At 45.9% G+C, this 27,040-nt stretch overlaps 1 protein-coding gene across 6 annotated transcripts in view; it reads left to right on the top strand.

Moving 5' to 3' along the window:
• Positions 1 to 27,040, top strand: part of CCDC85A (coiled-coil domain containing 85A) — a 157,365-nt gene that overhangs the window by 58,337 nt on the left and 71,988 nt on the right. For 3 of the 6 annotated variants that reach the window (XM_041417272.1, XM_041417269.1, XM_041417267.1), the window contains one exon: positions 9,538 to 11,520. In XM_041417272.1, coding sequence (XP_041273206.1) covers positions 9,538 to 9,627 — 90 coding nt within the window. In that variant the 3' untranslated portion in view covers positions 9,628 to 11,520. Of the gene's footprint in view, positions 1 to 3,853; positions 3,974 to 9,537; positions 11,521 to 11,780; positions 11,882 to 13,007; positions 13,081 to 27,040 lie in introns of those variants that run through there. The other 3 variants (XR_005953593.1, XR_005953594.1, XM_041417273.1) reach the window with 3 other exon arrangements.

Below are 27,040 nucleotides of genomic sequence, written 5' to 3'. Positions count from 1 at the left end.
TTGCTTTCTGGTTTTCCTTTCTCCTGCCTGTTTGAAACAAGCTGACAAACACAGTCTGTGTTTGCTTGGAGCTGTACAGGGAAATTGAGGGCTGGAGAAATCAGGGAAAAAAGCTTTGAAAGTCAGGTAGTGATTGAACTGGCGTGGCAGCTACCCAGCAGGAAGGATCTGCTTCCCAGTAAACCACTTGCCTCTGGGATAAGAGGCTGCTGCACAATGAGGTAGGGCTTGGATGGTGAGTGAACAGAGCAATGCCCAGCAGGCAGGAAAATTCTGCTCTTTTGGAAGCTTTGATGAGGTGACTGTGAGTGTCCTTGGGGCAGCCATGGACTCCTTTTCCCTTCCTGCCTCTCCCTGCGTGCCAGGCACCTCTGGAGGGGCTGGCACATGGACTGAGCTGGACACTGGGCTGGGCACTACAGTGGCTTTCATTCATGACTGTCCTTTTCAACAATATAGATTGGAAAAATGAAGCTTTCTACTGACTTAAGTAGAAAAGCTCATGATTAATTCTCTCCATCACAAAATACCCTGTTTTACACAGGGGTCTTTATTCTGACCCTGACCAGGGTACAGTGCAGGGTTTGTGGGAAAATGGCCTGAGTAGTAACATTCTGCAGTTAGTGTGAGTGAAATGCTGAATTTCCATTCATCTGGGCTTTTTGTTAGGTAATATTACTGGGCTGATTCAGATTTCCTGTTCTTTCTATTCACTAGAGTCCTGTTTTGGAATTAGATATTTTGTAGATTTACTTCTAACATCAAATGGATCTGTGCATTCAGGGATCCTGATCCTTGTGGGAAGCCATACACAGGATATAGTGTGGGCTTTGCCTGCTCTCTGCAGTGGGGTGACCTGCACACAGATCCCTGTAGGCTCAGAAGGGGCCACGTTCACACTGCTGTGCTTGGGCACAAGGGCTAGCCAGGACCAGTAGGGAAGGCTGGTAGTGTGGGATGAGCAAAAAAGTCAATTATTTCTCAGGTGCTGATGTTGTACAGCGCTGTTTGTTCACAATTACTCCAGATTTTTAAAGTTTATAGAGCTTTCACAGCACTACAGAGCTATGACTTCATCCCTCCTGTCTGATTTGGATCCATTTTCACAGTTGTTGCTGGATAAGAAATGGAAAGATCTGTCACAGGGAATATGCTTCCAGTGGTTCGATGCAGGTGCTGTGTGGAGCTAGGGAGGAGGAGGAAAGGAGCAGATTTCTCTTCCCATTCTCTAGGTCCTGCTCAGGATCCAGTTGTACTCAGGGCTGGGCAGTGACAGTGGCCTCAGTGCAAGCACACCAAGGGCAGGTTTTGGTGGAAGGGGAAATGTGTCCATGCTCCCCCTGGGAAGCAGCAGCTGTGCCAGAGGCTCTGCAGAACTCAGTTCCTTGTCCCCCAAAACCCCATACTTTGGCAAAGTGCCTTTTCCTCCTGCTTTGCTTCCCTGCCTCAGGAACTCCTAACAGCAGTGCTCCAGCTCACAGGCTGGGCATCCCCATCACCCCTGGAATAAGCTTCCTCCAGGGAAGGCAGAAGCTTTACTGCCTCAGTGGAGCCTCCTCACCTGACATGAGAAATCCCTGAGCTGGGGAAAGGCCTTCAGGGCTGCAAAATCTGCCTTACTTTTTAAAGAAAACTTATGTCTCCTATCAAGGACAGGGGAAGGAAGGAGAAGGATGTCCACAGGGGAAATACTAATTTTCAGTCTCCTACCAATGTGTGCTGGCTGCTTGAAGCATTGTTCACAAGTTTCTTGTTCTCAAAAAAAGAGACAAAAATGTGTTGCATATGGCAGGGAAGAGGCTGTGGAACACAACTGCCTGGAGGAAGGCTTGAACTCTGAGAGCAGCACCACTTGCAGGAGGTTTGGATTTTATTGTGTTCAGGAGGCTTTACATGTGTAGTCTGTACTCATTTTCTCTGCATTTTAATGGCAATATTTCTATTTTCTATTCCAAACTAACCAAAATCTTTGCTGCCTCTGGAGTTAGTAAAGAAACAAAATACCTTTACTGGTAAAAGCTCCAAAACTGACAGACTGAATTTATCCTAACCCAGACTTGTTACAATCTGCTTTATTACCCCTTTTCCTTCAACTTTCATTTCCTTTCTCAAAGCACAGCATTAAGTCTGGCCAGTCACTAACAGATCTATAAATCCTTCCCACAGCAAAGTAAGTCCTAAAACCCCTCCATACCTCACATCAAACTGCTCCTGGTCCCTGCTGGGAGGATTGCAGGATGCTGCCCTGCACAGCCCCAGTGTGTGCTGCTGCTGTCAGCCTGCTCTTGAGATCCATTAGTGCCCACTCATGGGTTACCTGGATCCTGTGCTTGGCAGGAGGACAGCTTTGTCTATGAAATGAGGTTTCAGACTGAGGCTTAATGTACCTTTTCTATGGCTTTGGCATATGCAGCATTCTGGGGTTTGGTGGTTTTTTAACATATTTAATTTTTTAGGGTTTTTATGTGAGGTCCAGTCCAGATGACTGTGGGGGTCGAGTTGATGTGTTGGGTGGCTGGGAGGGTTCTCTCTGCCCCTTGGCACTGCTCTGAGCCTGCACTATTGCTTACAGTGGGCTTAGTGTATCCCAAGAGCATTAGGAGCCTGCTTTGGACTGGGTTACTTTCCAATGAATTTTCAGGCAGACTGGATCTGTGAAGTTCAGCCTCGTGTCTTTGCTCTGTGCCCTTTTTCTCCCACACCCACCTTCATCTTTTCCTATTGTTTAGATTAGAGACCCCCCAAAAGCTCTGCCCTGTGCTATGTGCTTGCTCAGCAGGGCAAATGACTGCACAGGGGGCACTGATCCTCATCAGAGGCTCTTTCCACTGTCATTATTTTTCCTTCAGAAACGCATTTCCCACACATTCCAGCAGGAATTACTGCTACATTATTTCTTACTGTTTCCTATGGTGTTTGTTACTCTTTAAGGGAGGAAATTTCCATCCCTCGGTCTTTGAAACGTTTTGCCTCTTTGTATTTCTCTCTCTCTTTTTTCCACCCCCCGCCAAAGTTCTGCGTGAGGAGTGAAAGGGAAGAGCAGGGTGGGCTGGGAGCAGCTCGGGAGCGGGGCTGGGGCGGACCCCGCGGCTGCAGCGCTCCCGTTGCTGCCCACGGATGCAGCAGGGGTATTTTTAGCACTCCTCCAGAGCTGCCTGCATGCTCAGGTTACCTCACTCCAGGAGATGCTTTACATCCTGCAAAGCTGGAGGTGACTGGGCTGGAAGAGTTTAGGCAGCTTGCATTTTTTTAGCAGTGTCCTGAAGAGCCCTTCCAGGTGTCCACTGGGAGGACAAAGCCCCTGAAGTTGTCACTGCTGGGGACAAGCTGACACCTCTCAGGCCAAGGGGGCCTTGCCTGGAGGAGCTGGAGGCAGGGAAGGAGGGAGCTGGCAGCCTGGAGCTCCTGACTCCTTCCCGGGTCGGCTGCCGCTCAGCTCGTGTTGCAAACCTCGCAGCAACGCTCAAAAATATGAGTTCTGTTGAAGGAACAACCTCCAGAATTACAGAGATAAAATTAGACCTTCTAAAAACCTTACACTGAGGTTGAAATTATCTCTCTAAACTTTGTAGCACTTCTGTGAGGTGATGTACACACATAAGAAGTTTTGTTACTATGTCCTGACTTTCCAGGGAGACACCCTTGAGGGCCACATTTGGGTGACACTGAGCAGTGCCACCCGCACTGCCTCAATGGCCCTTGGTTACTGTGGCACGAAAAGAGGGGGGCTTTGGAGTAACACACACCTTCAGCACTTCTCAGCCTTTTGCAAAAGAGCAATAAATAACTGACATCTGTTTTAATCAGTGACCAAGCCTTTTGTGTATTAAATAGTGTTTAATTTTTTGCGAAGGATGCCATTAGGATGCCAGGAGGGGCGGAGGGGAGTCACTGCTCTGCAAACGAGCCAGCCAACGTCAGTGGACATGGCTCAGCCTCTCAGCAGTCTGACTCAGTGGTAAATGCTCTGAAGGTAACGCTGCTCCTCTGGTACAGTCCATGCAAAACGTCCTGTCTGTCCCTCAACACGTGTGTATTGTCCTGGCAACATCCCCGTGGGCACCACCGGGATGTTACTGTCATGAGTGGGGTTGTTTCTGTTTGTCACTCATTGCATCTGTGGACTGTGTGTTTCCTGGGCAGGGTCCAGCCCTCTCAGCCATGTTGATTCCAGCTGTAGCTGCTCTCCATGTTACATTTGTAGTTTTTCTTTGAGGCTGGAAGTGGTGTTTTGCTGAATAAGGAAGTCTTCCATTGTTTCATGTTTGTGCTCCAGTGGAATACAAGGGATTCCTGTAACCTGTACAGAGAGAAAGACTTTAATGCAGAGATAAAGCCAAGGCACACAGTATATTTGTGTTAAAAATAGCAAAGACCACAATCCCAAGGTCAGTGTTGAAACTCCCTTGGGAACAGATGTGTTTTACCCTGAAGTCAGGGCCTGCAAGGGCCTGTGTGCCATTGATACACAGCAGTTGACACAAGTAATTGGAGGGGTAAAGTTTCAAGTTCTCCCTTCTGTCAGCAGTAAAACTGTTTCAATTAAAGAAACTTAGAAAGTGTTAAAGATGTCCAAGGTTTATGGAGTTTCACGAGACTACAAGTGGCTGACTTCACTGTCCTACTGCAGCACAGGCACCAGTGGTGTCCGTGTTCCTCTGCAAGGGAATAAAACTGAGGGAGAGCTGAGCAGTGAGGACTGTGTATTCCTCTCTCCCAGTGCTGGCTCAGTTGTGGTTTTCTGGGGCTTTGGGCACCTCTTTTCTCCTGTGCTTCACTCATTTCTAACCTGCTTTAGGTTAATTGGGTGTTATTCCCCACTATGCAGATGTTGCAGGGACATACTTGGAGGGGGAGGTTTGCCCTCTTTCTGGAAGGGACTTCTGCAAACATTTGCTCTGGTTTTGAGCTCAGCAGTGCTGTTGCCTTACCTGGACATCCGAGTTCCTGCACAGGGTGATTGTGCCCCTCAGGCCGGGTGACATTGACTTGTCCTTGGTGGGGCCTGAAGAAACGGGTCCGAGCACAAATTACAGCAATCAGATCCCTTCCTGTAACACAAGCCCGGGCACAGCAGCGCTTCCCCGCAGCCACCTCTCCTGTTTTGCTGGCATCCCGAGGGGAGAGGCAGCGGGGAGTGCCCCAGCCCCTCTCCCGGTGCCCTCGCTGGCACGTCCCCTCTGCGGTGCCTCCCCAGCCGCGGCCCTGCCAGCAGCACTCTGCCCAGCAGGGCACCGTTCTCACCTCCTACAAAATTCCCTGCTCCTGAGGAGTGCCTGCTTCACAGTGCTTCAGGTCCTCTCTGCATCTTCCATGTATTTCACATGCTGCTGCCGAGAAAATAAACCTATGCTGGGTAATTTTGTCAAGAGATCATGTGTCATTATGGAAAAAAGCCTTTTGTAGTTCTCTTAAAATCCCCCTTGGCAAAGGCTCTTCCCTGAAGAGAGCATTTAACAAGGTGCTTTTGACAACCTGTAATAACAGCTGGTCTCTGTAAGTGAAATATTGGAACAACAGCTGATGCTTTGCTTGCTGAAATGGATTGATAAGAAATACACAGAGTTTAGTTCAATATGATGAGCTTTAAGTTCACTAGGAGGTACTGCAGCAATTGATATGAATGAAGTGTTGGATCCAAATGGAGAGTGAGCTGTCAGCTCACAGACTGCCTGACTTCCCCATCCCCAGTCCCTGCTGTTTCCCAGGGTGGACACAAGGGTTTGATCCCACCTTTCTGGGGAGTGCACACTCTGCAGGATCAGGTGCAGGAGGAAGAACCAGCCAGCACCAGGAGCCTGCTTTTCTGTACTAATTTGGCAACTTGGAAATCCTGCAACAAAGAAATAGTCTCTGTTATAAAACCTCATTGTTAGTGCAACCACTTGTGCACAGCGAGAAACCTAAAGAGCAGGAATATGTTTTAAAGGGACATTTCCATTAGAAAACAGAGGAAGGAGTTGTTAAAATACTGCTGTTGTCTTCCTGGCTTTGAAAAAAATGAAAAAAAAATTTAAACAATTGCCTGGACTCTCGTTCTGGTGGAGGAAGTGGGGAACAGGAGCAGAGCTTTGGCATGCAGTTGGTTGGCTAAGGCTCTTCCCTGACCTGCTCTGCCAGGATGGCTGGAAGAAGAAGTTGCCATGTGTGTGCCCCCATGCTGGGCCACTTGTATCTGACCAAACTGCTTGTGGTGCTCCACACAGATTTGCTTTGCACTGGGACAGCTGGGAAAATGTGCTGGGTAAGTTTAAGGTGTTTAATTTTATATTCCACATTGAGCCTGGAAACACCTGAAGATGCAGAGTAATCTTTGTTTAAATGCTGACAGTACGCCCTTGAAGATTTTATATGGAAATTAAGTCAATTACTGTTTCTGTAATGCAATTACTGTTTCATTAGGATCACTGTAGTGTTAACATCTGGGTTAGTATTGATCAGAAAAATCCATGTGTATAATATATCTGGGATAAAGTACTGTGTGACTCAGCCGACCTGAATTTATCCTTCAAAAGAATAAAACTTGGCAATTGTGATGAAGCCTGACAGCCTCAGTTTCCCCACCTGAACAATGGCCCTTTTGTATTTTTCTGCCTGTGATATTCCTTCACAATTTATTGATAAAACCTCAGTTTGTAAGTTATTTAATAGCAATCCATAAAAATTCTTGTGATGTAAGTAATGCCACTTCTAAAATGCTCAATTTGACATTATCACTTCCTTTGTGTAAATCTCAAATATATACTTGTATCCCACCTTGTCCCTTTGTTCCCCAGCCATTCAAAGCTCTGCTGCTGGCATTGAAATGCTCCCTTTTCCTCTGACTCTTCTAATCTGTGCCTGATTTGACTATTGATATATTATTATACTTTTAAAATAGTTGGTTATTTCCTTTCTGGTTTTGTCTTCTCTTACACCCACCCAGTCCACATTAAAAGCACAGGGGATTTGTGATGAACTAATTATAATGTTTCTTTTCTTTTGCATTCTCCTTGCAGTTCCTGCCAGGCTGTAACTCAGTGTTTAGCTGCAGCCTGATGCACTGTGGGTGTTTCACAGGAAACATTTGCCATGGCATCGTTTTTCCTGTGAAAACAGTGGAACGATGACAAGTTTCACTTTGAGCTCCAGAATTGTGAAGCGTGGTGTTGACTGGTACCAAAATGCAATCTGGTACCAAAACATTGCAAAATGCAAATATGCATGTGTAATTCATGCTGTAGGAACTTTGTGGTGGCATATGATAGTGCTGCTATTTTATTAAGATAACAGAGATGGGAATTCTTTCCTCAGGATGTGCAAATGGAATTGGTGCCTCCTCATCAACAATGTATTTGGGAATGGTTTTGCTTTCCATTTATAAGCTTGTAGTGCCTTTTGAGAATGTAGCCACAAGTGGCAGCAGGTTAGAGGTAGTTCATGGTGTATTAGAGAGCATGGGGGTAATTCCAAAGCACAGGAATGTCTGGAGGGGTGTTATTCATGATTTTTCTCAGGTTACTGGGAAGTTTTGTTTGCAATTCACTTGGGAAGGGAGGCCAAGGGAAGGTGGGATACACCAGCTGGGATTAGGGGTGTAGCTGGGCAGGAGGGCTCAGGGAGCTGAGATTTCCAGGGGTATTTCCTGCTGCTCATGGAGTCCCACAGGGCTGGAATGCTACTGCTGCCAGCACAGAGCCAGTCATGGCTCTCACCTGCAGTTGGGTGCAGGTTCCTTCCTGGCTTCCAGGGACATTCCTGCATCCTGGCACTCTGCTGTGTTGGAAGTAAGCTAAAAAGGAATCTCCATGGCTGCATCATGAGCCTCACAGCTGTCCTTTAGCTGCGGTTTCTGCTGAAATTTGGAATTATTTTGAGCGACATTTTGACCCCAATTTGTCACTTGTGCTTAGGACATGGGCTCTCTTGAATGGGTTTGTCCCTTCCTAGCAATCAGGGGTCACTCATTCAGGTGGAATAAGGGACTTTGGGAAGAGTCACCCCCTGGTTTATTACTATGTCAGCATTATCTGCATGGTAAAAATCATCTTAATATTTATTGAGAAGAAAAATTGTTGAAAGTCATGGGTAGATGCAATGTGCCTTCTCACAAAAGCTGTCCAGGAGATTTTCCTCTTTGCTAGTATTAAGTTAGGAAAATCAGGAACCAGAGGTTGGAAAGAATAGTCAGATCCAGCCTGGCTGTTCCACAGACACACAGTTTGGGAGGTGTCACTGAACCCCCATTTTTCATGTTCTCAGCACTGCAGAGTTTCACTGCACAGCAAACATGCCTAAAGCACACAGGTTTTTTATTATGGTGACTTGGGATTCCTGGCTGCAAGATTCTGGTCATATGGCAAGTTTGCAGGGTTTGGGTCATGCCCACCCATTGGAATTAAAGACAGTTCCCTTCAAAGACCTGACTTTGTTTAGCCCTGTGCTTTGGCTCTGTAGCCATGTTGCTTCCAGTCTAAATTATTTCTGATTTTCATGCTTACACTCAGGTTTCTTCAGCAAAGGCTCAGAGAAACTGGGTTATTTCCCCCTCTCTTGCACAGAATCACAGTAGGACCTTGGGTATGTTCTGCCTTTGCTCATCAGCTACAGGAACTACCTTTTCAGGATGTCAGCTTCCCAGGATCCAGCTCCTTTGTTTTTATTCAGTGCCAGCTAATGCAGAGTCTGTTCACTGCTGGACTTTAGGCACTGGTAAAGTACAAATAATGAATGATGACAATGGAAAAGAGCTTTTACATTTCTTGACAGTCATATTGCTGTTGGCCTGGAGATTAGTGGGTGATTTAGTATCAGTTACAAAAAATTAATCTGAAATTCTGATACAATTGATAGGAATCACCATTCTTGTCTCTAGTGGTCCCTGAGAGGCCTGGGGACATGACACAAGCTACTGTTCTTGTGCTCCTATTCCATCAACCTTTCTATAAATCATTGTAAAATACTTCCCTGAGTGTTGGGGGTTTCACTTCTCTGCTTTTTTAGTTCCAGTATTGTAACATGGGTGTTAAGCAAAGTGTAGCACAGGGAGAGCAGGCACAATTCCTCTGACTTCAGGGAAGAGCTAGTGGAGTAAACACTTCTAATGCCTTGCTTGATTTTAAGAGAATGAGTAAACCCTTTGAAAGAGAGAACAGGTTTTTAAACTGGAGATGTTTAGACACCTCTGGATGGATCTTTGTGCTTCTGAATCACATTCTGCAAGAGATGTGGTTGGGGAAATAGTTGGACAGAGTTTCTGTTGAGGTCTGCAAACACCCTCAGTCTCGTGTGTGGAGCGTAAAGTATCCCAGTGGTGCACGTGCCAGTTCATGTGTCCCTGTTTTTAATCATTTTTACCTGGCAGCATGTGCTTTCTGTGTTCAGAAATGTTGTGTCCCTTGAGGGACAGTCTCTGCTCCTGTTGTGTGTCCCTGCCCTGTGTCCTAGCTGTGCTGCATGGTGTGTGTGCCAAGCTGTGGCATTCCAGATGCATGTCCATAGGAACACCAGTGCTCCTTAGCTGGGAATAATGAACTCTCTTTCCATCCCTCCCTCTAGGTTGTGTGGAGGAAACTTGGAGATGCTGCAGGGTCGTGCCCTGGAATTAGACAACACTTGTCAGGAAATCAGTACAAAGGACCCATGTAAGAAGCCCTGAGCACATCCTCTCTCTGAAGAGCACGGTCTGAACTGCCCAGGAGAGGGGAAGCACCGCCTGTGTCCACCGCAATTCCCAGCTGACAACGGGGGTCTGCACTGCAAGAGACTGCTGGAAACAGGGGACATTCTGCACAGGGGTCTGGCAGGGAGCTGTGTGGCAGTGTCCCCCAATCCTGCTGTTCCAATATCCCAGCTAATGAAGCTCTGCGCCCTCACTGCAACACTCCACCCTTAGAAGCACTGAGGTATTGCCATCCTAACCAAAAGATGTTTGGGATTCTGCAGGCGTTACGCGAAATAAGTTTTATTTTGGTTAGTTACAGTGAATCTCTGATAGGTCTGAACGAGTTTTCCACTGGATTTAAGAGAGGTTTTTCAGCAGACTGGAGAGACACTGAAAAACTGTGCCTTTGGTCTGGGCAGGCTTGAGAAAGTCGCTTCTTAGTAACTCACACTTCAGTCTGTAAAGGATCCGTTAATGGTGCTTAGGCAATTTCCAGGTGATTTTTTTGCTTTGGTAGAATACCTGCCTTTGGAGGTGCTAAAAGACCATAAAGTCCTAACCAGCCGGTAGTGTAGCATAACTACAGTACTTGTAGTGATCCACAATTTCTTTCTAAATGAAAGTCAAGATAGCTTTCTTTTTGATTCACTTTGATGCACATCTTCTGAAGAGTTGTAAGGTGTTTAATGAACGGCCCTTTAATGAACAGAATACTTAGGCATCATTATTACAGGTCTCAAGTCAGGATTTCCATTAGAATTTATTTTGGAAATTATATTCCAATTGTCAGGATGCTAATTTCTACTGTTTAATTTAGAGACATGCTGGTTTGTTTAACAAGAGCCTACAAGGATCTAAAAGATTGCACTGCATTATAAAAAAAGCTTTTCTTGCCACTGTAGCGTTCTTTCAAAGAAAAAGGTTTTATTATCCTCAGAGCATGCCTTTCATTATTATGAGGCAGAAAGCTCTTGTTCAGATTGCCTGAGATTTGACCAGACGGCGCCCTAGATGTGCTTAGTTTATTTTTATCTCTGTGTATGATCCTAGTTGTGTGTATTGAATTACAACGATAGATATTTTGTGTATATCTTAAAGCAATGATAGTTTCATGTATGAATGTGCAACAGGCTTGTGACTGAATGCTGTTGCTTAACTTTTTACCATAGCTGAGTATCAAAAAGACTAATAAAAATTAATTAAAAAAATAGGAATGCAACAATTCCTGGGTTTCTGGTTTGTTCTTGGTTACTAAGATTTGAGCCAAAGTCAGAACCTCTGTTTTTCTGAGCTTGGACTGTATCCGTGGGCTATTTGCAGTGAAATGTAGCTCTGTTGCTGTACAATCTTTTGTTATATAGGAGTATGATGTAAATCTGCTGTCTGTCTTCAGAAAAAGTGTGTTAATTTGCAGCAGTAATTCTGTTGGTTTCTGTTGTTATTTTCACTTGGTACCATTCAATGTAAGGCCTCTGATCCAGAGTTGCTTTCTTGGGAAAACTCCTGTTCCCTGCTTCTCCTTGAGTTGGAAGTGCAGAATCCAGCCTTCTGTTTTGAACCATTGCCCTCCTGTGTGGTTTCTGATATAACCCCAGCCCAGCCAGCTATCTGTTCTCTTCCCAGGTTGTTTTCTCCCCTATATTGTTTGCAGAGTTCAATTGTTGTATTCCTATCTCTGTATGTATGAACAGCTGTAACACCTGTACTTGTGCCTGCACTCTGGACGTGCAGGGGCCAAGTGAGGGACACTGGTCTTTTGACACTACACTTGTGTAAATTTTGATACTGTATTAAAACTATTTTTTTACAGTTCTGCATACGATGGGGTATCAAGTATTGTGTTCATCTTAGCAACGGTAATAAATTATAGAATCCCACCCTTGTTTGCTCTCCTTTACTGACTGAAGCTCTGAGCTGCTTGGGCTTACAGGCAGGAGCCATTGAAAACATTTCCTGCTTGGTTGAGAAATTAGCAGCACACTGCATTTTTCTTCATTTTCTGGCCAGGTAGCTTTAAAAAATCCCAGAAGTGAAGTTGCTTCCCTGTTTTCTGCTAAACAAGGAATAGCTGTAGGTAATTGTGCAGGGGTGTGACCAGGTGCAACTCATTCAGTCCTCAGCTGTGCTGTGTTTGCAGCCCCAGGACAGCTGTGCTGGTTCTTTCTTCCTGCCCTCCTCACAGAGCAGTCTTGGGGTGCTGACAAGAGAATGTGGAGCTCCTGGAGTCTTCTTGTTCAGGTAAGGGGGTGCTGGTGGGGCTGGCAGTGTCCTATAGTGTGTTGGTGGCCTTTTGTGTCACCACATCCCTGTCCCAGGATGGGCTTGTGTGGGTCAGGGGAAAGGGCTGGCTCTTAGTGCAGAGCAGAGGACTTTCACTAAATTTTCTGGAGAAAAGAGATGCTTAGTACAATCAATATCTTTAAGTTAGTAAATCCCATGGGAACTCCTTCAAATGCACCTTCCTAAGAGGAGAAAGTGGGCAGTGTGTGCAGAAGGGGGTCAGTGCTCTTGGGAGAGTCTGTAGCCTGCTGAAAGGCCTCTGTGCTAATGAATAAAAATTTCTGTAGTACTTGGGACCTTCAGCTCCTCTGTCTTGCTCCCTGCCCCTGCGGTTAAGCCTTTTTCAGTGAAATGCAACTGTGCCAGGCCTCGTGGACTCCATGTGCTATTGTTTTTAGCAGAATTCTGCTTTGGTTGAAGATTTGCATGTGTTGTTACGGGGCCTTTCCCAGGATCTGAGCTGAGCCTGAATGAACTATAAATTCACTGTGCGAGTGAATTTTAAATAGCACATGTGTAGTGGATGTATGGAGTTGATTTTACCTTCTGTGCTGCAGAAAAGCTGCTTTGCTGAAGGGTTAGAAGGTAAAGAATGGCACTTTGTTTTCAGCAAGTGACTGATTTCAGCAGAGCCTGTTCCCCAAAGGCTGCAGTTGATGGACATGTTTACGAACGTGGTGTGAAGCCAGAGTGCCCTTTGTAATGTTTTGAGCAGAGCTAGCCCAAACAGCCTCTGTGGCCTGGGGACAGTGCCTGGCCCAGCGCTCCTTTGTGCTACCCAAACCTCTCAAACAACAAATGCCCTCCAGGCTCTCTGTGTTGCCTCCCCAACAAATACCAGCCATGCCAGGGCACTGGTTTATTTAATTCCCCAGAAGTTTTTGAAGTAAGTCCCAGGGTGGTGTGAATTCTTTATACTGATCTCACAACTTTGATACAGAAGAAAATGTTTTCTCCCCATTTTTAAGTGGAAAAAAGGTTTTGATGAGACTGTCTTTTATTTTGAGCAGAATGGGCCAGCAAATGTAGCTGCTGGGTATGGAATGCCAAAATCTCTGTCTGTCTCCACACTTGTGTTTTCCAGGCTCAGGTGAACCAGCCATGAATGTTCCCAAACCAGCACCAAACTGCAAGTCTGGTCATCCAAGGTCCCCAAGGTAAGAACGGCAGACTTGGCCTGGAATGAGTAAATAGAGGCTCTGCATTAATTAATCAAGCAGCAAACAGGGATTTGCTGGGCTGATTTGTGGTTATGGGGCTTTCTAGCACGTGCAGGAGAGGGTGTTTGCCAGAGCTGGGAACTCGGGTCTGGTGTGTGCAATACTGGGAGTGAGGGGGAAGGGGAACTGCCAAAGGAGGAGTGAGTGAATCGTCTTGCTTGGAATCACTCTTTTCTTAAAGAAAAAGCTCCTTTCCCACCTGCTTGGTGGCTCCAGACTCCTCCTGTTTGGTTGTTTTTGTGTTGGTTTTTTGTTTTGGTTTTTTTTTTTTTTTTTTTTTTTGTTTTTTTTTTTTTTTAAATCCCAGAAATAGCATAGCATGGTTGAGATTTTCAGTGTGTGGAAGGTTGCGGGGGGAAGGCTTAGCAAGACTATGTGGGATTGGTAGGGGTCAAGCAACACAGAGATGGTAGTGTGAAGGAAAATGAACTTTTGAATACTCTTACATAAATAATAAAAATATGACTCTGTGTTTTAAAAGCTTAAGATAACATAGACCAGAGACAGAAACCTTACTTGAGTCTTCCTTAACCGTGCAAGCTCAGACAGTTCCATGTGAGTAATTCTAAAATGGAGAAATATTGATGGGGATGATGGAAATAAGTAAAACCACAGAGTCCTAAGATAATGATATGAGGGCTTTGCTGCACTCAGGCTCTGGGGAACTCCAGCCTAGTCCAAGCACCAGTGGCTCTCCTCATGCTACTGGCTTGTGGGGAAGGTCCCCAGAGTCTGCATCACATGCTTCTGTCTGAAACCTCTTCCTAAACACCTGGTTCACAAAGACCTGCCAAAATAACAATACTGAATTATTTAATGTGTTTGTTGGAACATGATAATTGCTCTCCTCTTGAATAAGAACTTGTTATAATGATCTCTTCAAAGCACTGGCTGTGTCCCTGAAGTTTGGAGTTTCTTTGGATTTTTTCCCCCTCACTACTATGTATAGGTTGAAGTAGATTTAAAAAAATATTTGTGATGCTGCAGATAAAAAAATAAAGGGAAAAATAACTCTGGGAGCCCATTGTCAGCTTCTGGAAAGAAACAGTACAAAGGGAAGGGGGATGGTGATGGGGACCTGCCCTGCCAGGGTCCAGGCTGCTGCAGGTGACTCTGGTGCTGTGTTTGGGTGGGACAGTTGATTTTCAATGAGCTCACCTGGGTGTGGCAAACACTGGGGGAGAGAGAAGGTGGTTTAATCCTCTCACAGGTGACTTCATTTTCTTTTTTTCATCACTCTTGGTAAATGCCAGGGGCTCAGGTTGCCTTGTGAGCAGTGGTGTTCCCAGGCCTGAACACCTCCACTGTAGAGCAGGAGGGGTTTGATGTGTTTGGGGTCTTTTTCCAAGGGGTTTGGGAAGTCCCTGGTGTGACACAGGGAGGGCCATCCTGGCTCAGGCCAGTGTGCTGAGCCCTGTTAAAGCACAGCTTAAGTGTAAAGGTCAGAGTGAAAGGAAAATGTTCTCTTGGGTTTGGAGGTGGCCTTTCCAAATAGGATCCGGTTTGTTGTCAGAGCAGAGGGATCAGCCTGAACATCAATCAATGGTGTGGGGCTGTCGAGCCTGCTCTGTTTTCACAGGCATTCGACTTCACAAGAGAGGAAATACACAATCTAAAAATACAGGTTTTTCCTCCCCCTGCTGAGGGGGAAGTCTCCACAGACTGCTGCGTGCTCCCATTTAGGAAGGCCCAGAGCCCACCCTACCCAACCTTGAGAATCCCAGGAAAACCACACCATGAAGCATGGGAATGTTTCCATGGGAACTGTTCCTCTACTCTTGCTAATAAAACGGACCTGTAACGCCAGTGACAACAGGTCCCAGTTTCTGCACCAAACTACAAGCAGTGAATACTACAAAGGGAGCTGGTAAAGAGCAGAAGTGTAAATCAACCGAAGGGCTAAATTAGGTATGTGAATGCCTCTCTGTGAGAAAGCACAAGCAGATAAACAAAGCCCTTGGGGAAAAAAGATCATTTTAATTACAGCACATCCAGCCAACATAAACCCCATGGATTGTGTGAAATCAGGTTTGTTCTCTGATCCACAGCAGGAAACTCTCTAGCAGATCAAATGTGTTCAGGGAGGCTGTCCTGCTAATTGCTGCTCCTAGCTGAGCCAAAGCAAACTATTTAGACAAAGGAGAGAATTCACTTTTTATTTAGAATTAATTATGAAATAGCATGTCTTGATGGGCTTCACAATCACACTACATTTCCAGGGGAAAAAAAAAAAAAGGTAGTTCTAATCCTGTGAAATAATTGGAGAATTAACCCATTGCTTCAGGCTGGAGCCCCAACATGTGCACACAATTAGGTGCAAGCTGAGTGATGTCATGAATAAGGTCTTTTCTTCAATCACAACAAATTGTGAAACTCATTTTAAAGCCTTCCTTACGAGCATTCTTGTATGTTCTGATGTTAAAACTGTGGGTTTTTTGGTTATTTCCCTTTCTGGCATGATTTTCATACTTCCTTTTGGTTTTTATTTTTAAGCCTGCTGTGGCCATTTTTCAGCATCTCTTTGGCTTCTCTAGAGATTTCAGAGTTTTGCACTGAGTATTTTGGGGGTTGGATGTATTGCTTGGGTACTCTCACTTTATGCTGCTAAACATGAACTGGAGGTTTCAGTTTCTTCCTGCTCTGTTCCAGCACCTATGGGTTGTCTTGGAGCAGCTTATCTGCATTTGGACAAACAAAGCCAAAGAGGCAGGGAAGAGGTTGTGTTGGTACCCTGACAGAATGGAAAGTGCAGAAATATCCATGCAGATCATCCATAATCCATATGTGCTTTATGTTAAGTAATAACTTTACTCTGTCCAGGAAAATGTTTCTGCAAGCACTGATGGAAAGCTGAGCTGGATGGGAAGGCAGGTATGTGCCACAGAGAGCAATAAATATTCTGCTCTAAAGGCACTTCAGAGGCATTTTCAGGTGTAAAAATGAGCAGTTAGTTAAAAAAAAAAAAAGCAAATAAATGAAAAATAGAAAACTTGAAGCTTTTCCAGCTGCTTCCCTCGGCTCTTTTGAAGCTGCCCTCTCTTTTCTTAGAGGATAGTTCCATGTGACAGCCGGCTTGACTTTTCCCCTGCTAATATCCCTACCTTAGCAGGAAAAAGGAGCAATGGAGGGAAGAGGCAGCCAGTGATCAGTGCCTAGACTGGCACTGGTAAGGTTTTATCTTGGATCTTGATTAATTAATTGATGCTGAGGTCTCAGTCAGAAATGTGCTCGCCTGGTTGAGGAAAATACTGAGGGCTTGGTCCTGCTGTGTCCCAGGAGTCACTTACTGGGATCAGAGCAGGGGATGTTGGGGGTGTTTCTGTCCCCTCAGCTCCCTGGAGCTGGTGTTTACAGTGGGCTCTTTCACATGATGCAGCCGGGACAGTGGGAGCAACACCCCGTCAGAGCCTCATCTCCCCTCACAGCTCTCCTCTTTCCCTCCTCACAGCACCATCTTCCCTCACAGCCCTTCTCTCCGTCCTCACAGCACCATCTTCCCTCACAGCCCTTCTCTCCCTCCTCACAGCACCATCTTCCCTCACAATTACCCTTAGAGCCCCATCTTCTGCAGTCTCCCCTCACAACTCTCCTCTCTTCCCTCATAACTACCCCATCTCCTCACAGCCCCATTTCCCCCTCAACGGCCTCATTTTCCCTGTAACTCCACTCTTTCTCCTCACAACTCGTCTCTCTCCCCTCACAGCCTCATCCCCACCATCTCCCCTCACAACTCCCCTTTCTCTCCCCTCATGAACCCCATTCTCGCCTCTCTCTCCTCACAGCCCCATTCTCCCCTCACAACTCCCCTCACAGCTCCATCTCTGCCATTTTCCCTCACAGCCCCATTCTCCCCTCACACCTTCCCTTACGGTACCATTCTCCCCTCATAGCTCCTCTCTGTCTTCTCACAGCTCAGTTTTTCCCTCATGGCCCCATTCTCCCCTCACAACTCTCTCCCCTCACAGCCCCATCTCTGCCATTTTCCCTCACAGACCCATTCTCCCTTCACAACTCCATCTCTGCCACCTCCCCTCATGGCCCCACTCTCCTCTCCCCTCACAGCCTCATCCCCACCATCTCCCCTCACAACTCCCCTTTCTCTCCCCTCATGAACCCCATTCTCGCCTCTCTCTCCTCACAGCCCCGTTCTCCCCTCACAACTCCCCTCACAGCTCCATCTCTGCCATTTTCCCTCACAGCCCCATTCTCCCCTCACACCTTCCCTCACGGTACCATTCTCTCCTCATAGCTCCTCTCTGTCTTCTCACAGCTCAGTTTTTCCCTCATGGCCCCATTCTCCCCTCACAGCCCCATCTCTGCCATTTTCCCTTACAGCCCCATTCTCCCCTCACAGCCCCATCTCTGCCATTTTCCCTCACAGCTCCATTCTCCCTTCACAACTCCATCTCTGCCACCTCCCCTCATGGCCCCACTCTCCCCTCATAACTCCTCTCTCCTCACAGCTGAACTTTTCCACCATGGCCCCACTCTCCCCTCACAGCCCCGTCTCCGCCATCTTCCCTCACGACGCCATTCTTCTCTCACAGGACCGGGCCTTCATTCCCAGCACAGGTACTTGCTGTAAATACAGAAAATACTGATCTGGGAGAGTCTGGAGGGGAAAAAGGGAAAAAAAAATGTGGAACCTCACAGCCCCATTCTCCCCTCACAACTCCCCTCACAGCTCCATCTCTGCCATTTTCCCTCACAGCCCCATTCTCCCCTCACACCTTCCCTCACGGTACCATTCTCTCCTCATAGCTCCTCTCTGTCTTCTCACAGCTCAGTTTTTCCCTTACAGCCCCATTCTCCCCTCACAGCCCCATCTCTGCCATTTTCCCTCACAGCTCCATTCTCCCTTCACAACTCCATCTCTGCCACCTCCCGTCATGGCCCCACTCTCCCCTCATAACTCCTCTCTCCTCACAGCAGAACTTTTCCACCATGGCCTCACTCCCCTCACAGCCCCATCTCCGCCATCTTCCCTCACGACGCCGTTCTCCTCTCACAGGACCGGGCCTTCATTCCCAGCACAGGTACTTGCCGTAAATACAGAAAATACTGATTTGGGAGAGTCTGGAGGGGAAAAAGGGAAGAAAAAATGTGGAATTTGGAGATTTCCAGTCCTTTGTGTCATAGAGGGAGAGAACTTTTCTCGGGCTGGATGGAATTTACATAAATAAATTGTGCTTCTGCCTATCCCTGTGGATAACTTAGGAGCTGTTGATGTCACGGACTGAGAGAAACTTTCTGAATCCATGTTATAAAAAATGGGTCTAAGTAATATTTGCTGCATTTTAGTTTTCTGTCATCATAGAAAATATATATATAAATCAGACTGATTGCAAGAGGGAAAGATCTTTAGTCTAATTATCCATGCTATTTGTTTGGTTGGGGAGGAAATATTAGGCAGAGCCTTTTCTTTTTCTTCCCCAGGAGTAATTAAATATGCTCCCAAAAAGGTTTTTGGGCTAAACTGCCTGTTAACCACATTTTTAGTTCCTATTTTGCATATTGCTAACCTCAGAATTCCAGTGGCCTAACCAAGAGGAGCTGAAATTATATCAATTAAGGGACAGTATTAGAAGAGAGCTGTGTAACCCAAGTAGCTCTGTGCTCAGATGTGTCCTGTGAGTTTTCATTCTTTTCAGATACATAAAGATGTCCAAATGGCAGCAAAAATGACTGCAGTGCTGAACTGTAACTGCACACACCCTCAAGTTTTTATTCTGTTTTCAATCACTTGAGTGATCCTTACAATATTCCAACATACCAGAAAATTAATGCTGGTTTACCAAGTATTCACTTTAAAAAAAGGCCCAAATCCCTTCATGTTTCTATTGCTGCTTTACACAGGCAGTCCTGTTAACTGGGATTTCATGGGTATAAATCACAGGAAAATTACCTCAAAATGATGCATTTTCTCTTCCTGTTTTGGTGTGTCTGTTGCAATTTCCTGAGCAGTGGGTAAATTACATGGAAATTGTCACAGGTAGTGATTAAAAGGGATTAAAAATCAATTTCACCTTGCAAGTTGGTAGAGAGGGGTAAAGCTGTATGGGGTTTACTCTAGGTGTGTGGAGCCTGGGACTGAAAAGCAGGCTTATTTTATTTGGTCTTAGCTTAGTGTTTATGTTAATATGTGGTGTTATTTGCTGTGGTACTACTGGAAGGCGTCTGGGAATGCTTGGTGTCCTTTGCTTGGGAACATTGCTCAGTAAAATCCTGCTGTTTGAACTCTGCTCCTGAGGGAAGGTCCCCCCAGTCTGCTGACTTCGGCCCTTCAATCCTTCAAATGATTTCAGAAAAGAAAGGTAGATCCTAAACAGCTTCATTAACACCATTTTTGTTAACACATTTTCCCTCAATTTTAAACCTTCCAACAGGTGTCTGTTTGGGTTGTTTTGTTTACATCAGTGTGAGATATTTATTGATGTGAAGAAATGCCTTCATCTCTTTGAGAGACAGGTTTGCTTTGCTTGTATTCCTGCTGTGCACAGGAACATTTGCTGCTGATTAGAGGGGTACAGCTCTGTTTGCAAAGCAAGTGCTTGCATGAGCACATTTCTCCCCTTTGCCTTCTGGTTTCTCTTCCCAACTGGAGTTTTCCAGGTGCAAAATGGTCTCCACTCAGAGAAAGACCATCTGGGTTTTGTCAGTGCTCAGAGGAATAAAACTTTGCAGCTGAGAGCTGATTTCAGTTCTTCTCCTTTCCTGCCTTGGGTCTGGATTTGGTTTTGTGGCTGTGCCAGGCAAGTTGGCAGAGGCTGCTGGGCCTTGTGTAGTCATGTTGGGCTGTGGCTGGAGCAGCTCCCCGCTCCTTTTATCCCGCAGGAGTGCGTTTGTTTTGGGTAGGAATGTCAGAGAAACAGCTTTTCTCCTGCAGACAGTGACAATAAACATTGCTTTAGCTCCAAGTCCAACATTCCACTTCCCAGCCTGTGCTGTCAGCATGGCCCAAAGCAAAGATGGGGATGAGGGAGAGAAATAATGCACAAAGGAGAATTTTCTGAATTCCTTTGCTGTAGTGGGTGCTGTGAACATTCTGGGATGTGTTGCTGGGGTGGTTTTGATCACTTTGTATGTTTGTCTCCCTCCTGGCCATGGAGCTCCTGGCAGCCAAAAGAGGTTTCCCATTTGCTGGCAGGAGAATGAGTAATTGCTGAAGTGTAACCCCTCAGTAGCGGCATCTGGGAGATTTTGGTCTGTCATGTGCGGGACCAATGCAAAAACATTTTCTGTCCTTTTGCTGTGTCCAGGTATTTACCTGGTGAGTGGGGGAGCTGCTTTTTTGGGGCTGTAGATGTGGGCTGATCTCTGAGCCCCCGATGCTGAACAGGAGCGCTCCCTCTGAAGGGAGCAGGGTGCCCAGGCGTGGGGCAGGACTGGCACGAGCAACCGGGAGCAGCCATTTCCAAAGGACCCGAGCAGCATCTCCAGAAGCAGCTCCGGATGGCAGGAGAAGCAAGGAGGCCCCAGCCTGTCTGCACATGGTAGGTGACAAAGTTCCTCAGCTACTGACATGCTTTAAAGATGTGTGTGTGTGTATATATATATATATATATGTATATGTTTTAATTTTCAAGAATGCTGGTCCTTACCCGGCGGATTGTACGATATATCACTTGTTTGTGTAAATAGATTTTTACCTACTCCAAGAATTACCCTGGCAAAGGGATTAATAAGTTGCAGGACACAGGAATGAAGAGGAAAGTGTAACCTTTAACCAGAGCATAAAGAAATAATGGATGTGGAATTTTTTTTATTGTTTTCACCTGTAATGAATGTACAGTATTTTTCCCCATTACTAGCTGTTGGCTGTGGAAGTGAAAATATAGAGGCTGGTGAGGCAAGGCCGTAGAAATGAGGAAATACTAGTACATAAACCCATTTGCACTAAAATATTACGCTTGTCTAGAAGATAACTAGCACTGTGTGTTAGCAGTGGTAGCAGAGTGATGGTTTGCTATCAGACCTCATAATTTATGCCATGCAGAGTGTTGCCTGTGGAGTAAGGGCTTGATAGATCCTCTCAGCCATCCTGGTGTAGCAGGAATCAAGGTTTTGTTTCACTCTTAACTCAGTGGATCAAGGAAAAGAAGCCAGAAAGCAGATTTGATGATTAATTTCCTGGGTGTGCACATTATTATTGCTGCAAATCTGTATGGCTTAGTCCACCTGAGGATTGTGTGGTCTCCAAGTGACTAATGACATGTGCCTGCTTGCTCCAGGGGAGTTGGTCTGTTCCAAAAATTAGTATTTGAAGAATTTTCAAGAGTCCCTCCTTGGGGCTTGTAAGGTGGGCAGCTCAGCCACTTTTGAAATGGGTGTTCAAAGAAGCTGGGCCCAGGGTTTCAGTTTTATTGTCTGTGCTCTCTTGCTCGCTAAGTGGTTTGTGTCAGCGTGCTTGGAGCTTAGAGGAATGTTGCTGAACATGTTACAGGTTTTTAAAAGTGAGTTTGATACTGTTGTAGGGCAAGAGATCGCTGACTAGTGGGGTTATCCTTCAGTAGTGCTGCGTGGCCATTTAAAGCTGATGGTGCAGCCACAGGTTGTTAAACAATTTTAAGCAGGCCTATCTTAAAAGCTTGTAAAACTAACATTTAATGAAGTGAAACACAGATCAATTGTAAATTTTGTGCAGCGGCTCAGCTGTATTGATTGCAAGGTTCAAAGACTTCCAGTATGGCCCTATTAAACACCTATAATGTTAGGGTTGAAATGATGCTTGGCAAATGCTAACAAGGTTGAAAATAATTCCGGCTTTCCGATCAGCAGGGAGGGGTGGGAGCCGTTTGGTCACATAGCAGTTGCTCCTGGGTCAATCTGGGCTGGAAGGAAAGGGAGCTCTGTGCTGGTGCAGCAGCAAAGGCAGCGCTGCTGCCCCCGTGGCTGCTGAGCGTGCAGGTGTGGGAGCTCTCCCTCAGCACTCCGCTGTGCGACTCTTGTCTGCCTTTCCAAGAGGAGATTTTGGCTGTTCCACGTGGACAGGGCTAAACCTGGGCCAAGTGTGACAGCCAGGGATCAGTTTGGCCCCTCCGTGCCTGGGGTGCTGTGGGTGGATGTGCGCGGTGGCCCCGGGCACGGAGCCGTGTCTGCCACAGCGGCTCTTTGGCAGGGCAGCTGAGAGTGTAATTTAGCTGTACTTGGCTTTGGCACGCTAAAAGCTGGATCCTGGCTCCAGCCCGGTCCCCTGGTGAGAGGTCTGTAATTTGTAACCACTCAAGGATGCCGGCGGCTTTTCCTCTGCCCCATGGATATGTGCCAGGCTCTGCAGGCTCGGCTGAGCCATGCCCCCTCCTGCCCAGCGGCGGGATGGGAATGGGAAGATGTATGATCAGGCAGGCAGTACGGCAAAAATAAAATCAATACAGATCAACTGAAGAGTTTTAATCCTGCCTTGTAATAACTCCTTATCTCTCCATGCCCCATATTTGTTACAGCGTGGTGTCACTGAACGCTGCTCACTTGCAAATCAGAGTGTCCCCATGCAATGTAGTGACCATAAATGTGTACAGACCGGGAACGCACCCCTTGCTGTGAGAATGGGGGGTGTGCATGGAAACAAGCCCAGGCAGCTCCCAGGGTGAGTACAGCAAGGCTGGGCCTTAGGGAAAGAACAGTCTGGGCGCTGTGTTTGACCCTGCAGCTCCTGCCCCGGGTCGGCCGACATCCTGCACTTCACACCTGGGTAGGAAGGGCTGTTCTTCTGTAAAACAGCAGCTCCCTCTCCTGCATACATTCTGACAACAGCAATTAGAAACGTACCAGCACACCAGGGAACTGCTAAATATAGAACGGCCTGAAGAGATGAGCTTATGTTTCCTGGATTTTTTTGGTGTGATTCCCCCTGCTACCTACCTGCCTTATGGATGCTGCAGGAGAATTTAAAGGTCAGGTGACCAAACTACCTCAGAAAGAGGAAAAGGGATCCCTACTTCTGCCACTGTGGTATAAAGAATAGGAGTCAGGAAATTCCATCAGGAAATAAAGGACCATTAACTCAACATGAGATTTTGCCAGCCTGTGGTGGATAAAGCTCCTGCCAGTTCTGGGCTAAGGAGGAGGAAGCAATGCTGAACTAAGGGAGCGTGGGGGCTTGAGCCGAGCAGGATGCTGGTTCTGCACTGGACCTCTGAGAAGGAAGGCTTTGCTGAGGCCCAGCCCTGACCTGGCTGGGCCCGCAGTGCTGTGGGACATCACAGCTTCTCTACAAGAAATCCTGCCTTTAGAAGATTATTTCCCTTTAGGAAATGCACAAAGAGTGAGTGCTTTAATTCCTGGATGTCTTAATTCAGAATGAGTTGTTTTCACTGCTGCAATAACACAAATCTTGCTCATACGTAATACATTATTTATTTAATGAAAGCTGAATGAAAGAGCTCCCTCGCTCCCTGTCTGTGGTGTGCAAATGTCTAGGGAGTGTTTGGTGCTTGCTTCAACAGCTCACGCTCCTAAAGACTTGACATCTTGTTTATATTGCCTAAATAGATGCATGCTATTTCCGGGGGCTGGTGTTGGGCTTTTATGACAGTCTTCATACGCAGTTTCATTTTTAGTGTAGGAGAGGTCACAGCGTTTTGCCGACTCAAAATACCTGACGCTGACAAGAGGAAGCAAATTTCATTAAATAAAAAAGGGGTCAGCACTGCACAGGCTGATTATTTATAAATAGTGCCACCAGTCGATACCTGATGGTTTATTGGACTTAATGAAACTCCTGTAGCCAAATGTGTATTTTAAGAAGGCATTTGACCTTGGGCATCTCTCCTGCTGAGGGGATGCTGTCTGCTGTGTCAGTGGCTCAGAATCAATAACCTCCAGTGCTGTCCTGTTGAGAGCTCGTGTACTTAAGGGTGATATTGTAAAATGTGACAATATTCTGCTGACGAATGACTTGATACCCATATCCCTGTGGGGAAGGGTGGGCAGGGTTATGTGGTGACTCTAAAAATGCACTGATAATGAATGAAGAAAAATTCTGCTGGGGATGCCACTTTATCCATTTAGTGCTCGGAGCTGCTGCCCTTGTGTCAGCCTTTACCAACGCTGTCCGTGGGGGTCTGGGTGAGACCTGTTTGCTGTTGTGATTCACAAATCTAACGAGATTCTTTAGGGCTCTGGAATTTAAACTTTGCTATTCTTCTGCTTTTAATCATAGCAGCAGTGTGATAGCCCTGTATGCAGAAATTATGCTTGTCATGTACACAAAAGTCAGTGCCCAAGTCTCACTTTAAGGACTGGCTGGATGTTTTAGGCTGTTGCCTAAAACAGTTTAGGGGTGAACATCAGGAAGGGAGAAGAGCTGCCTGATCCTGGAGTAAATGGAGATAAACTGGCAGTGGCTGTATTTATTGTATCAGTTGGAAAAGAATCTCAAGCTAGAAAAATTGTCTGCCTGTAAAGGCCAAAGCAAAAAGTTGAAGTTCCTTTTAGGTAAGGCAGTTAATTCACATAAGGGGATGTACATTGGTGGACAGATGGGTTTGTTGCCTTGCAAAGGGCTTTTTAAAATATTTAAGGCTTCAGACTGAGATGCTGCACATAGAGGAGCTTCCATGCACAACAGGTTGTTGGCACTCCTTAATGGACTGGGCTGAGCTTGGATTTTCTGGGTTCCTGGGTTTGGAACTGAGGTGTAGATCAAAGCTGAGGTACTCTACACACTTAGTATGAAATACTTGTTGGAATATGTGTAGCCTTTCACCAGGATAATACTGTAATACTGTTACTTCCCTGGAAACATCCCTAGCATGGCTCCAAACCTCTGGCTGTGGAAATGCTCATGTGTCTTTTGCTTGGTGCAGGCTGACAGGAAGAGAAGAAATAAATGCAAGTGTACACATACAGGTATAATTGCAATTTTCCAAAATAACTTTTTTAATAACATCTTTTAAATACTTTATGTATTAAAGTGCTCAGCGGGTCTCTTCTTAATATACAGTGTGATTAATTCAAATGAGAAAAAAACAGTCATGCAGACAGGCTTTTCAGCTAATGAACAGGATGCATAAAATATGCTCTGCCTCACTAAGGTGTTATTGTCATCTGACATTTTTGGAAACTCCCATGGAATTTATTTTACATTAGCTTCTGGTAGTGCCAAAGGAGTGGGTGAATTATTGCCTCTTTGTCTTGAGACTTGAGCTAATCCTCTGTGCAGATTTTTGAAAATTTCTTTTGCACAGTTTTGAGTTAGGCACGTTACTAAGAATTGCACACAGGAGAGCTTATCCCAGCAGCACAGGCAGAAGGGACACATGGCTGTGGGTTAAGGCAGTAGACTCGTAAGTCCCGTTTTCTGTGCTAGTAAGAGTTAGAAGCTGTTGCCTGTTTTAGTCCCTTGTACATTATCTGGCCAATGGGGCTGGCTGCCAAACCTGAGAGGATGTCAATGGCACCTTCTAGAATGGGGCTTTGTGACGATCAGCAGCTGCTTTCTGGCAGAGGCTGGGGGTGTCCCCAAACAGAGCCCTTCCAGAACACTGCCTGTGTGTGAAACACTGTGTGCTTTGGTCTTTCAAAGCAAAATGTTCCTGAATGAAGGGGAATCAAGCCTCCTTAACATGTGCTTTAAGTCATCTCTTAGAAAATATGGTTCTAGTCAAAGTGAGTATTTTCCAGGACTTGGGTATGGGGTCAGAACAGGGCCCCTCATCTCTTTCAGACATTTGATATGAGTAAATGCATTGCTGTGCTGAAATAACAGCTTGCAGGCTAAACTTAACATATGTAAAAAGCCAACTTCCTCCCCAGCCTGAACAATGAATGTTTTCAGAAAAATATCTTGAAGGGAAATTCCCTTAATAAAGCTTAGTTGATAGTTTTCTTCAGTGAGCTTTGATGTTGTTTGAATGTGTTGTTGAATGTGTGTCTGTCCTGAACCATGTGCAGAGCATCTCCCAGTATTCTCTACCTGAAATATCAGTAAACTTATCTAGCACGGAGTCCTTAATTTCCCTTGCTCAATCAAAAAGCAGATTTTGCTCTCTAGCTTCTGAACTCGTCTTATTACAGAAGAGATTTTCTGCTCTGAAAGAAAACAGAAGAGGAGTTGCTAAAGAGATAAATGACAGACTCAGCCTTAAACCCTGAACTTGCAATTTATTTGCAGCAAATGTTCAGGGGGTGCAAAGACAGGACATCTGTTTCAAGTTATTCCCAAAGCAACCTGCTTATTCAGCTGCAGACATCCCCACCTGCTCCTCTAATGAGCTCGGATCTCACAATATTCCATGTTCCTTCCTTTGAACCTGGGCAGAGCTGTCTGAAGCAGGGGAGCACTTCCTAAAATTCAGCATAGAGAGAACCCTCTGCATATGTGCTGTTGGAGTCTGACTCCCACACTCCTGGAGTTGTGATGGCTAAGTTAGGCAATAGTGTACACGCTCCTAATGTAGGATGTTGTGTGTGAAACTAGAGCAGTTTTGGGGCTGGTGAGGGGTTTGGGATCTGGCCTTAAAGACAGAGTTTTTCAGTGTGATCCTTTTCTAATGCACTGCTGCCATTTGACATTTACCATTGACTGCTTATGCAAACTAAGGGGTAGCAGAAAGATACTGATTTCTAATTTTTTTCCCTCCCTGTACTTTAATTTTACAAAGTAAATACCAGAAAGAACTGCTTTGCAGGTGCTTTTTAGCACAGTGAGCACAATGCTTGGGGAATGCAGCTGGAATCCTTGGCCAAGGCTGCAGAGTCACTGTGTTTCAAAATGCATATGACTTTGGTGGATGCTCTGGACTAAGTGCTCACAGCCTGCAGAGGCCCGCAGCAGCGGGAAACGTGCTCCAAAATGGTGCAGTCATCTGCTTGGGCAACCTTCTTTGGGAGGAAGGGAATGCCCTTGAAACTTTACAGAAGGGACAGAGCCTGATCCGAGTCCCCTGCTCTGAAG

Source organism: Onychostruthus taczanowskii, unplaced genomic scaffold (assembly GCF_017590055.1).
Source record: "Onychostruthus taczanowskii isolate IOZ18803 unplaced genomic scaffold, ASM1759005v1 scaffold55, whole genome shotgun sequence".
Lineage (NCBI taxonomy): Eukaryota > Metazoa > Chordata > Aves > Passeriformes > Passeridae > Onychostruthus > Onychostruthus taczanowskii.
The sequence above is the reverse complement of the archived record's forward strand: the minus strand, read 5'-3'. Positions and strand labels throughout refer to the sequence as shown.